The sequence below is a fragment of the Cervus elaphus genome, chromosome 11, assembly GCF_910594005.1.
Source record: "Cervus elaphus chromosome 11, mCerEla1.1, whole genome shotgun sequence".
In the NCBI taxonomy this organism is placed as follows: Eukaryota; Metazoa; Chordata; class Mammalia; order Artiodactyla; family Cervidae; genus Cervus; species Cervus elaphus.
In genome coordinates, this window is record NC_057825.1 from 13283448 (window position 1) to 13295624 (window position 12177).

The 12177-nt window shown below is 39.0% G+C and overlaps 1 protein-coding gene across 1 annotated transcript; it reads left to right on the plus strand.

The window, feature by feature from the left end:
• The first annotated feature begins 411 nt into the window (after positions 1 to 411).
• On the plus strand, positions 412 to 1350 carry LOC122703061 (olfactory receptor 1L8-like). The gene has a single exon (XM_043917157.1). It carries the CDS (start codon positions 412 to 414, stop codon positions 1348 to 1350), a length of 939 nt encoding a protein of 312 aa, XP_043773092.1.
• Positions 1351 to 12177: the final 10827 nt, after the last annotated feature.

Sequence of the window (12177 nt, forward strand, 5' to 3'; positions counted from 1 at the left end):
AGATAAATGGATATACAGGCAGATAGATCTTCCCTTAGAAAGCCAGGCCCACAAACAGGCCTGACTATGTCATGTTCACAATTGTTTCCCCACTCCCAGAATATTTTTGGCAGAATAGGTCTTCAGTAAACAATTGTTTCTATGTTTAAAAGTAAACTAGTGAAGGTTCAACTCTGCTCTTCCTCAAAAGTTCTTGCTATCAACACAAGAAGCATGAGAAGTCTTAGGGTTGAGAAGGAAGGGCAAGTTCAGGGACCACAAAGGTGACAAGTTGCCTATGTGGCAGCTAGTCACAAACCTATAGGTAGAAAATGAAGGTAGGAAGAAGCACAGACTTGTTGGCTTGTGTGTGATTTTAGTCATAGAGATGTGTGTTACACTGTAGCAGTCTTCTCTGTTTTAGTTGGCTCCATGATCATGGAAAAACTCAACCAAACCAGTAGGGTCTCTGAGTTCATCCTCCTGGGACTCTCCTCCCGGCCTGAGGACCAGAAGCCACTCTTCATCCTCTTCCTCACCATGTACCTGGTCACCATAACAGGGAACCTGCTCACCATTCTGGCCATCAGCTATGACCCCCAACTTCACACCCCCATGTATTTCTTCTTGAGTGTCCTGTCTTTCACTGACATTTGCTTCACAACAACCATTGTCCCCAGGATGCTAGTTGACTTCCTGTCAGAGAAGAAGACCATCTCCTATGCTGGATGTCTGACCCAGATGTATTTTACATATGCCTGTGGTAACATTGACAGCTGCCTTCTGGCAACCATGGCCTATGACCGCTATGTGGCCATCTGTGATCCCTTCCACTATGTCACCATCATGAGTCGCCACCGCTGTGTCCTGCTGGTGGCCTTCTCCTGCTCATTGCCTCACTTTCACACACTCCTACACATACTTCTGCTGAATCAGCTCACCTTCTGTGACTCCAGTGTTATCCACCACTTCCTCTGTGACATCAACCCTCTGCTGAAATTGTCCTGCTCCTCCATATTTGTCAATGATCTCACAATAAAGACAGAAGGACTGGTTGTTTTGGTGACCCCCTTCCTATGCATTGTTTTCTCGTATGTGCGAATCCTCGTAGCAGTTCTCAGGATCCCCTCAGCTGCTGGGAGACACAAAGCCTTCTCCACCTGTGGCTCCCACTTTACTGTGGTGATCCTGTTTTATGGAAGCATCTTTTATGTCTATTTACAGCCCTTGTCCAGCTACACTGTTCAGGACCGAGTGGCTACAATAGTCTACACGGTCCTGTCCTCCATGCTCAACCCTTTCATCTATAGTTTGAGAAACAAAGACATGAAGAGGGGCCTGGGGAAGCTGATTGGCAGGAGGAAATCCTAGCCAGAAGCTTTCTGGACGTGTTCATAGGTTTTGCTGCTGGTTTCTGATATACATAACAAATTCTTGTAAGTCATCAAGTATGACTCACATGTGGCATAGATGTTGAAATGTGTCCACTTGTTTACACATACAACTATCAACCATGGAGACTTTATGATGATACAGTAATAGGATCCAGGTCTTCCAGAATCTTGACTTCCAGTTTTCATATATCTACGTCTGTCTTCCTACCTTCCTCTTCTTCAGTAAACCACATCTTTATTTGCTTAAGTGCTGTTGAAACCTTTCTCTTTACCCCAAATTTCCTGTGACTGATTTACATCTGTTCAATGACTTTTGATTCCCTTAATATCCTTCTGCTTTTAGTTAAATTTCTGTGTTGAACTAATTTTTTAAAAATCATTGCAGTGATTTAGTAAAAAGAAGCAGTTAGACAGAGAGTGACAAGATTGAGATTCTTATAAAACTTAAACTTCCATCAAATGAGGAATGTGTCTGGTCCAACAGTTATACAAGGGATTGTGCCTCTTCCTTCTTCCATATTTTTGACTGCAAAATGTTCTGGGCTCTGTAGTGAAAAAAAGTTCAACTCTTAGCCCTGCTTAGTCAAGTGACCTATTAGTTCAGTACACAACTGCCCTGATAATCAGACCAGGGTGCATGAGGCTGAGTTGCCTCTGGGTCTCTAGTCATCTGGTATCTTTGCCTCAAGGCACTGATCTTGTGCCCTCTCTTAGCTTCAATTCCCATTAGAGATTCCCCTGTTTCCACCATCATAACCATCCACATCTGTCTTCTTCCCAGGGAAAGAATTGTATGTACTTAGAATTATTCTCAGTAGCTTTTGAGCTGAGATTTACAACTCATATGTGAACATTGAAGGCAGATATAACTCAGAGTTCTCGGTACCATGCAGAGATATATTAGGCTGCTCTGGGAAGTAGAGAGCCATCTAGGCAAGGACTTTATTCTCTTCATTTTTGTTTCATCCCTTATTGTCCATTATTTACTCTGTGATGTTAGGCTTTATTTCATAAGAGTATTTTATCATTTATTAATACTATTCTCCTACATTCTTCCCAGGGTTACTATTCAGTAGGTCACATGTGGGCTTGTGAATCTGCACTTTAATAAGCAATTCCTAGAAAAAACTAACCAGGACTTTTTTTTAAATGTATTTATTTTATTTGTTTATTTTTTGTTGTGCTGTGTCTTCATTGCTGCATGGTCTTTCTCCAGTTGCTGTGAATAAGACTACTCTTCCTCTGTGCAAGGGCTTCTCATTGCAGTGGCTTCTCTTGTTGCAGAACACAGGCTCTAGAGCACATGGGTTCAGTAATCATAGAGCACAGCCTCAGTTGCTCCGCAGCATGTGGAATCTTCTCAGACCAGGAATCAAACCCGTGTCCCCTGCCTTGGCAGATGGATTCTTAACCACTGGAACCACCAAGGAAAACCCTAAACTGGTCTTTATGTGAGAAGCTTCATGACTGAAAATTTCTGATCACTCCTTATGACCCATTGTTTGAATTTCTTAAACCCATGCCTCTAGTAATACTCCATGAACTGTATAAAGCTACATGTAAAGAGACACTCGCTGCTTCCAACATTGTTTATGAAAGTAAAAAATTAGAAAAATTAGAAACAACCAGATGTCCATCAATAGGGAATTAGATAAATAATGGTGACTTTTTTCCATAGAAAGAATATGTAATGGTTACAAATAATGAGATGTATATCTATCACTGACCTGAAAAGCTCTTATGAATACAAAGCAAAATGTTTAAGAGAACGCTTGCTAAGATAAATATATATGAATGTGTATATACACTTGAGTATATATAAGTGGAAACGTTTGTGTTACTGGTGAGATTATCAATATATGCTATTAATATATTAAGGAAAAAATCATCCCATTAAAAACAGTTAACTCAACACCATAAAATTGTGTATGAGGTATGTTGTTGGACTTAATGTTTAAATATATTGTTTCCCTATTTGTGGATAAAAAGTAAATTAATAACCTGTGTTAAATTTTTAAATAAAATATTTAAATCTAGGAAAGAACAATGGACTAAGAAGGAAATAATGTTAGCTTTTTAGTTCGTGCATATTTGTATTGTTGGAATTTATGAGGGGACATGTATTTTTTGTCTAATTAAAGCATTAATCACTAAGACAATTGTAACAAAATCTGCTGCTCTTTTGTTCATCTTCATCATTTTTATTTTGTTTAATCAATTTTGAGTTTATTTTTCTGTATGGTGTTAGAAAGTGTTCTAGTTTCATTCTTTTACAAGTGGTTGACCAGTTTTCCCAGCACCACTTTTTAAAGACATTGTCTTTTCTCCATTTAATATTCTTGCCTCCTTTGTCAAAGATAAAGTGTCCATAGGTATATGGGTTTATCTCTGGGATTCCTATTTTGTTCCATTGATCTATATTTCTGTCTTTGTGCCAGGACCATACTGTCTTGATGACTGTGTCTTCGTAGTATTTATTGCAGTATTTAATTTAAACAGCAAGAATGTCATGCCAGCGTAGGAAAGAGGAGATAGAAAGGAGGTCAGATCAGCAAACGGACCCTCCACTCAGTGTCCTGATTCTCATACTGGAAGGAACTAGATAAAGAGGAAACACTCGGTGCATGCAGCAATTGCAACTCTACACAACGCAGAGTTATCAACATCAACACTTTGACTTTGGAAGAGAAAATCTTGATCTTAACACTTTTCCTCAAGACTAAGCATGACCATGGACCTATGACTATGTCCCTTGAGTCAGTTTGAGTGAGGTCCAAGAATTTTCATTTCTAACAAGTCCTCAAGTGATGTGACATACTTAGAAACAATACTGTGAGAATCACTAGTCTGCCAGACATCAAGGCTCACTATATACCTATGGTCATTAAGGCTCTGTGGATACTGGTGAAGGGCTAGACAACAAGACAGCGAGCATATGATCAAGAACCCAGAAATACACTCACACGTTGGTATACACTTGACTTATGATGGAGGCACTGAAGAGCATCTTTTCATGAATGGAGCCAAGAGTGTTGGGCCTTCACATGGAAAAATAAAACTGGATTTCTACCACCCTCCATATGCAAAACTTAACTCCTGATGAATTACAAACTTACATATGAAAACCAAAAGCTATTAGTTTTTTGTTTTTTTTTAATTAGTTGGAGGCTAATTACTTGACAATATTGTAGTGGTTTTTGTCATACATTGACATGAATCAGCCATGGATTTACATATATTCCACATCCCGATCGCCCCTCCCACTTCCCTCTCCACCCGATTCCTCTGGGTCTTCCCAGTGCACCAGGCCCGAGCACTTGTCTCATACATCCAGCCTGGGCTGGTGATCTGTTTAACCCTAGATAATTTGAGAAAACAATATAGGAGACTATCTTTGTCTCCTTAAGATAGAAAAATATTTATTCAATAAGAAACAGAAAGAAAACACTAACCATAAAAGAAAATAGTAAATTGTGTTAAAATCAAAGGATGTCATAGAAGAAAAAGACAAATAACAGAATGGTAGATGATATTTGAAATTCACAAAACCATCAAAACACTTAGATTAAGAGTACATAAATATCCCAAGAAATCAGCAAGAAAAGCACGCAAAGCCAGGAGTTGAGGGGGATGGGCATCCATGAAAAAAGAATTGCATAAGCATTTCACAAAAGAGAAGGGAATCTAAATGACCAATAATCATGAAAAGATGCTGCATTTCATTAATACTCAGAGAAATTCAAATTGAATCACAATGGGAAGTCATTGCACACCAATAGATGACAAAAAATTAGAATTCTGAGGATACTATTAAGGGTTTAAGAAAATATTTAGAAATATGAATTTGTGCTCTAGTAGGAATATGTGTGTGTGTTAGTCGCTCAGTCGTGTGCAACTCTTCATGGCCCCATGGACTGAAACCCATCAGTCTACTTTGTCCATGGAATTTTCCAGGCAAGAACACTGGAGTGGGTAGCCACTCCCTTCTCCAGGGGATCTCCCTGACTCAGGGATTGAACTTTGGTCTCCTGCACTGCAGGCAGATTCTTTACCATCTGATCCACCAGGGAAGTAGAAATATAAATAGGTACAGTCAATTTGGGAAATAATTTGTTATCATCTTTGTAGTGTAGGTAAAGACACAGCATGGTGACTCGGATTAACAAGACTGTGTTGTATATCTGAAGTTGTTATGACAATGGATTTTAAAAGTTGTCACTACAAAAATCATAACTATGTATGTTAACTATCATTATTGTGGTAATCATTTTGTAATAAAAACATCTATCAAATCACTGTGTTGGACATCATAAACAGTGTTATGTGTCCATTATATGTCAATAAGGCTGGAAAAATTAATAATACTTGTCAAGAAGATAAATGAATAGAAAGAAAGACAGACACATGAATGGTAAGTGGAGGAGACAAGACCCAAAGCCAAGACTTTCTGTCTCTACACTACTTACTCTTAATATGTAGACTCAAGTTTTCAAACATAAACTCACCACTAAGGAAAAGGACTCATGGGTATTGCATGAGGCAGTGGTTTATTTTGAGGGCAGTAGCCATGTGCTTTGTTTCTTGTAACTTTGCTACGGATGATGGTCACCAAAATACACCATGTTTTCTGTATAAAATTCAGAATGAAATTTTCTCTCCTATTTTCATGCCAAGAAGTGGTGTTATCCTCATTTAGTAAAGGAAGAACTTTAGGCTTCTATAGGCTAAGTAACTTCTTAAACATAACTACTAACAGAAAAGGGCAGGATTCTAATAAATATCTCATTTCCTCAACACTAAACTTCAAACACTGCTCTGAGAATAAACTCTGAAAACACATGCATTTTTTAAAATTAATTAATTAATTTATTTTTTCAGTGGGTTTTGTCATCCATTGACATGAATCAGCAATAGATTTACACTTATTCCCCATCCCGATCCCCCCTCCCACCTCCCTCTCCACCAGATTCCTCTGGGTCTTCCCAGTGCACCAGGCCCGAGCACTTGTCTCATGCATCCCACCTGGGCTGGTGACCTGTTTCACCATAGATAATATACATGCTGTTCTTTCACAACATCCCACCCTCACCTTTTCCCACAGAGTTCAAAAGTCTGTTCTGTACTTCTGTGTCTCTTTTTCTGTTTTGCATAAAGGGTTGTCGTTACCATCTTTCTAAATTCCATATATATGTGTTAGTATGCTGTAATGTTCTTTATCTTTCTGGCTTACTTCACTCTGTATAATGGGCTCCAGTTTCATCCATCTCATTAGAACTGGTTCAAGTGAATTCTTTTTAACGGCTGAGTAATATCTATAGGACATTTCACCCCAAAACAAGCAACTTCACCTTTTTCTCAAGTGCACACGGAACCTTCTCCAGAATAGATCACATCCTGGGCCATAAATCTGGTCTTGGAAAATTCACAAAAATTGAAATCATTCCAGTCATCATTTCTGACCACAGTACAGTAAGATTAGATCTCAATTACAGGAAAAAAATTGTTAAAAATTCAAACATATGGAGGCTAAATAACATGCTTCTGAATAACCAACAAATCACAGAAGGAATCAAAAAAGAAATCAAAATATGCATAGAAATGAATGAAAATGAAAACACAACAACCCAAAACCTATGAGATACTGTAAAAGCAGTGCTAAGGGGAAGGTTCATAGCATTACAGGCTTACATCAAGAAACAGGAAAAAAGTCAAATAAATAACCTAACTACACCTAAAGCAATTAGAGAAGGAAGAAATGAAGAACCCCAGGGTTAGCAGGAGGAAAGAAATCTTAAAAATTAGGGCAGAAATAAATGCAATAGAAACTAAAGAGACCATAGCAAAAATCAACAAAGCTAAAAGCTGGTTTTTTGAAAAAATAAACAAAATTGACAAACTGTTAGCAAGACTCATTAAGAAACAAAGAGAGAAGAACCAAATTAACAAAATTAGAAATGAAAATGGAGAGATCACAACAGACAACACTGAAATACAAAGGATCATAAGAGACTACTACCAGCAGCTCTATGCCAATAAAATGGACAACTTGGAAGAAATGGGCAAATTCTTAGAAAAGTATAACCTTCCAAAACTGAACCAGGAAGAAATAGAAGATCTTAACAGACCCATCACAAGCAAGGAAATCGAAACTGTAATCAAAAATCTTCCAGGAAACAAAAGCCCAGGACCAGATGGCTTCACAGCTGAATTCTACCAAAAATTTAGAGAAGAGCTAACACCTATCTTACTCAAACTCTTCCAGAAAATTGCAGAGGAAGGTAAACTTCCGAACTCATTCTATGAGGCCACCATCACCCTAATTCCAAAACCAGACAAAGATGCAAAAAAAGAAAACTACAGGCCAATATCACTGATGAACATAGATACAAAAATCCTTAACAAAATTCTAGCGAACAGAATCCAACAACATATTAAAAAAATCATACACCATGACCAAGTGGGCTTTATCCCAGGAACACATGCATTTTTATCCAATGCCCATTTGTTACATATGACAATATCCTTTGCATGACTCTGTGCTTTAAACATACATAAACGTTAACTGCATACCATAAGGGAAAAGGTCTAGTCCACACACCTACCCAGATACTGGGAAGCACAGACACTGAGAGCACATAGATATGCCACTGCATTCCCTGAAAGCTTTAACCTTCCAATGTATTAACCTATGACCTGCCAGGATCTAGAATACACCTTGGTCCACATTTGAATGTCCAAAATAAAAATATTCACCCCCATGAGTATTTGTCCATATAAAACATAGTTGGGAAAACTGAAGCATGCCCTTGAGATGTGCACTAAGGTTCAGAAGATCTGAGATTAGTCCCAACATCTAAACAGGAAATCTCAAGGGTCTCCTCTCCCCTCAGAGTCAGCAGTGCTGGCTGTGATTTCCATTCTGCTTTCTCTGCCTACAGAGATCCCAGGACAAACTCTCTAGAGAGGTCATCACACCTCAACTCCCTCAGGCTAACAAGCACCCCAGAGGCCAGTAGAGCAGACCTCAGACTCATGAGAAGCTGGCTGGGTTTCCTCAGTCAGGGGAGTCCTCCCACTTGAGTCAGAGCATCTCTGCCTTCTGAGATCTGGAGCTGGCAGAAGCAGCAGTGAGCTAGGGACCAGATGTTAGGAAAGGAGTTGGGGTTGAGGTCAGGGAAGGGAAACCTGTTATCACTTTGGAGTAGTATAAAAGCTCCTCTTCCATCCCTGCTTCTCTCCTTGGCAATCAGTCCAGAAGGACATGGGAGACACATGCCAAGGCTGAACTTTGGCTGAGAAGCAGAGTTGACTTGATTAACAGATGTGGTGCACGTCATCTTCTGGAGTGGCTGGGAAGGAAAGAAGAGCATCTGGAGTGGAGGTGAGCTTCAGGAGCCGGCCACTCACTTGGCTACTCCAACCCAGTTTGGTACCTTACTCTTTTCTCCCTGATACTTTCAAGTATTTCATGGATTGAGAAGTCATAGGTCCATGGTGGTAAAACTTCCTTTTGGAATTCGGTTTTAAGTCCAGCCAGTTGGACTTCTAGGCCATATATACCATTTGTTTTCATGGAAACAAAACCACACAAGTAGAAAAAACAAGAGAGAGAGAGAGAAAGATTGCAGTCTTGGACTGATCCACTCACCCTCTTCTTTTAGAATGTTCTTCCTGATTCTCCCATCAGAAATCCTCCTACTTGTTTCTAGTCATCAACCTGGGTGTTCCTCACTTCTCTGAGCTAGAGAATCAATTCCATTAATTCACCAAATCTCCGCTAATTTTTGTGTCACACATTCCCCAGGCAGCCCTTTCACAAATGACTCCCTTTTGAATATTGATCTGCGTGTGATGTACTGCTTTACAGATATGGTGTCTCCCTTGTTATTCATAAAACGTCAGGAACCAGCTTGTGAGCAGGTGATGCAGCATAAATCAAACCCCTCACTTTTTGTCTTCAGCAGAGGGCGCTGTCACTGCACGACACCAGCTCCCCACACCAGACATGCCACAGTCATACATGGCCAATATTTCCACCCGATTTGGCCTGTTAATCATGGATATTCAAATTTTCAAATTCCCCCATCTCTACAACACAGAAAGATAGGCCACCTCTCTAGCAAATACAAAGATAAATTCTGAATATGGGAGAAGAAAGTGTGTCAGAGAGTATAAGGGCAATTCTAGTAGGAAATTTTTAGAACAGTAAAACCAGTGCCTTTGTTGATGGTGATAGACGATTAACATACCATAACTAGAGGAGGGGAAGCTTAACACTGGAGAGCATAAACTCAGAGTGAGCCAGGTTGGAGTTCCCGACTGCTTCTCACATCCTTAGTGAACTTCAGCAAACCACTTCACCTCTGTAAGCCTTAGTCTCCTGAAATGCTTCATAATTCCTTGGGATTTAGTGGCATGTTTAGCATAAGCTTGGTATATAATACTTACTCATAAGTATTGGTTATTGTTATTAACTTTAATTATGATTCATCCAATTACTCGAGGCATAAACAAATATTCCTTCCATAAAAACCTGCCAAATCCTGAAATTAGCCAGACAATTTGGCAGTGAGGGATGTGATAATTTACGTACATAAATTAATTGATTTTGAGAACATCAGGAAATGGAAGATAAAGGAAGGTGACACAGGGACTGATGAGGATCAACAGCTTCTCCTCCATGCTGACAATATGCTTTTCTCTCTTCTAAGTGTTTTCATGCATTATCTCTCCAAATCTTCATGAGAATGTGAATATTTGTGTCCTATATTACATGTGAAGTACTTGTGGCTTAAAGATGTTTAATAACTTATATAAAAATATGAGAAGTTAATTGTAAATTAAGTAATATATTAATTTAACAACATTACATAAATTAATATATCAATCAATAAATCAATATATCATATATGACTTCGAGGCCTTCCCAGGTTGCGATAGTGAGTTCTGCCTCCCAGTGTAGGAGTTGTAAAAAACAAGGATTCAATCCCTGGGATGATCTCCCAGAGAAGGGAATGGCACCTTACTCCAGTATTCTTGCCTGGAAAATTCCATGGGCAAAGGAGTCTGGCAGGCTATAGTCCTTGGGACCTCAATGAGTTGGACATGACTGAACGACTGAGCACACACACACACATAAGGCTTGATGTCCTGGGTATGACTGGAAGACACATATTTACATGTTTCTCATAGGTTTCTTTGAATAAATATATGAGAGAAGAAATTTTAAAACATGAATTGTATAGTTAACAATGGATACCCTTCTGTACAAAAGTGGTGTAGGACAGGGGATTAATGAAGGGATGAATGATTTACGAAAAGAGGGGAGACTTGCACAGACTGATGTTAGTAGCATGCCATGAGTTAGGAGGGCTTAACCTTTCAAAGGTTAAGAACCTTTCATTCTGTGTACAAACAAGGAAAAAACACTGTTGAATTGGATTCAATATTCCTCTCAGATATTCACTGTTGATTATTTTGGCAAATGCTTATTTCTATCAAAGACATGCAAAGTCTAGTTTTATAACAACTGAATTTGCCTTGGTAAAGAATGGGGGTCCTGTGACTTCAATATCTGAAATTCTCCCTACCTCCAATGATCTCTATCTGCTTATACTAATAATACCCTATTTTTTAACAAATGTATCGCTCAGTTCAGTTCAGTTCAGTCGCTCAGTCATGTCCAACTCTTTACAACCCTATGGACTGCAGCATGCCGGGCTTCCCTGTCCATCTCCAACACCCAAAGCTTGCTCCAACTCATCTCCATCCAGTCAGTAACAGTATCCAACCATCTAATCCTCTGTTGTCCCTTTCTCCTCCTGCCTTCAGTCTTTCCCAGCAACAGAGTCTTTTCCAATGAGTCAGTTCTTCACATCAGGTGGCCAAAGTATTGGAGTTTCATCTTCAGCATCAGTTCTTCCAATAAATATTCAGAACTGATTTCCTTTAGGATGGACTGGTTTGATCTTCTTGCAGTCCAAGGGACTCTCAAGAGTCTTCAACACCACAGTTCAAAAACATCAATTCTTTGGTGCTCAGCTTTCTTTCTTTTCCTTTTTTCAATTTCTCCTTTATTTATTTTTTTCCAGTGGCTTTTGTCATACATTGATATGAATCAGCCATAGATTTACACGTATTCTTATAGTCCAACTCTCACATCCATACATGATTACTGGAAAAATGATACCTTTGACTAGATGAACCTAGTAAAGTAATGTCTTTGCTTTTTAATATGCTGTCTAGATTGGTCATAGCTTTTCTTCCAAGGAGCAAGCATCTTTTCATTTCATGGCTGCAATCACCATGTGCAGTGATTTTGGAAGCCAAGAAAATTAAGTCTGCCACTGTTTCCATTGTTTCCCCATCTATTTTCCATGAAGTGATGGGACTGGATACCATGATCTTAATTCTTTGAATGTTGAGTTTTAAGTCAGCTTTTTCACTCTCCTGTTTAAATTTCATCAAGAGGCCATTCAGTTTCTCTTCACTTTCTGCCATAAAGGTTGCATCACCTTTGCATTGGAAGTTATTGGTATTTCTCCCAGCAGTCTTGATTCCAGCTAATGCTTCATCCAGCCCGGCATTTTGCATGGTGTAATCTTAATATAAGTTAAATAATCAGGGTGACAATATACATCCTTGAAGTATTCTGTACAGCTACATGTATGTATCGCTACCTGATATTATACTACATATACTGATCTTCTGACTTATGACCCAAGCTACATGAATTACACAAAGGCAAGAATTTTTGTTCTATTGCTGTATTCCCAGCAGGGACACAGATTTCGCAGACTAGGAA

Bases quoted from the DNA above. Each gene is read 5' to 3' on its own strand.
- LOC122703061 (XM_043917157.1), top strand. From the start codon at position 412: ATGATCATGGAAAAACTCAACCAAACCAGTAGGGTCTCTGAGTTCATC.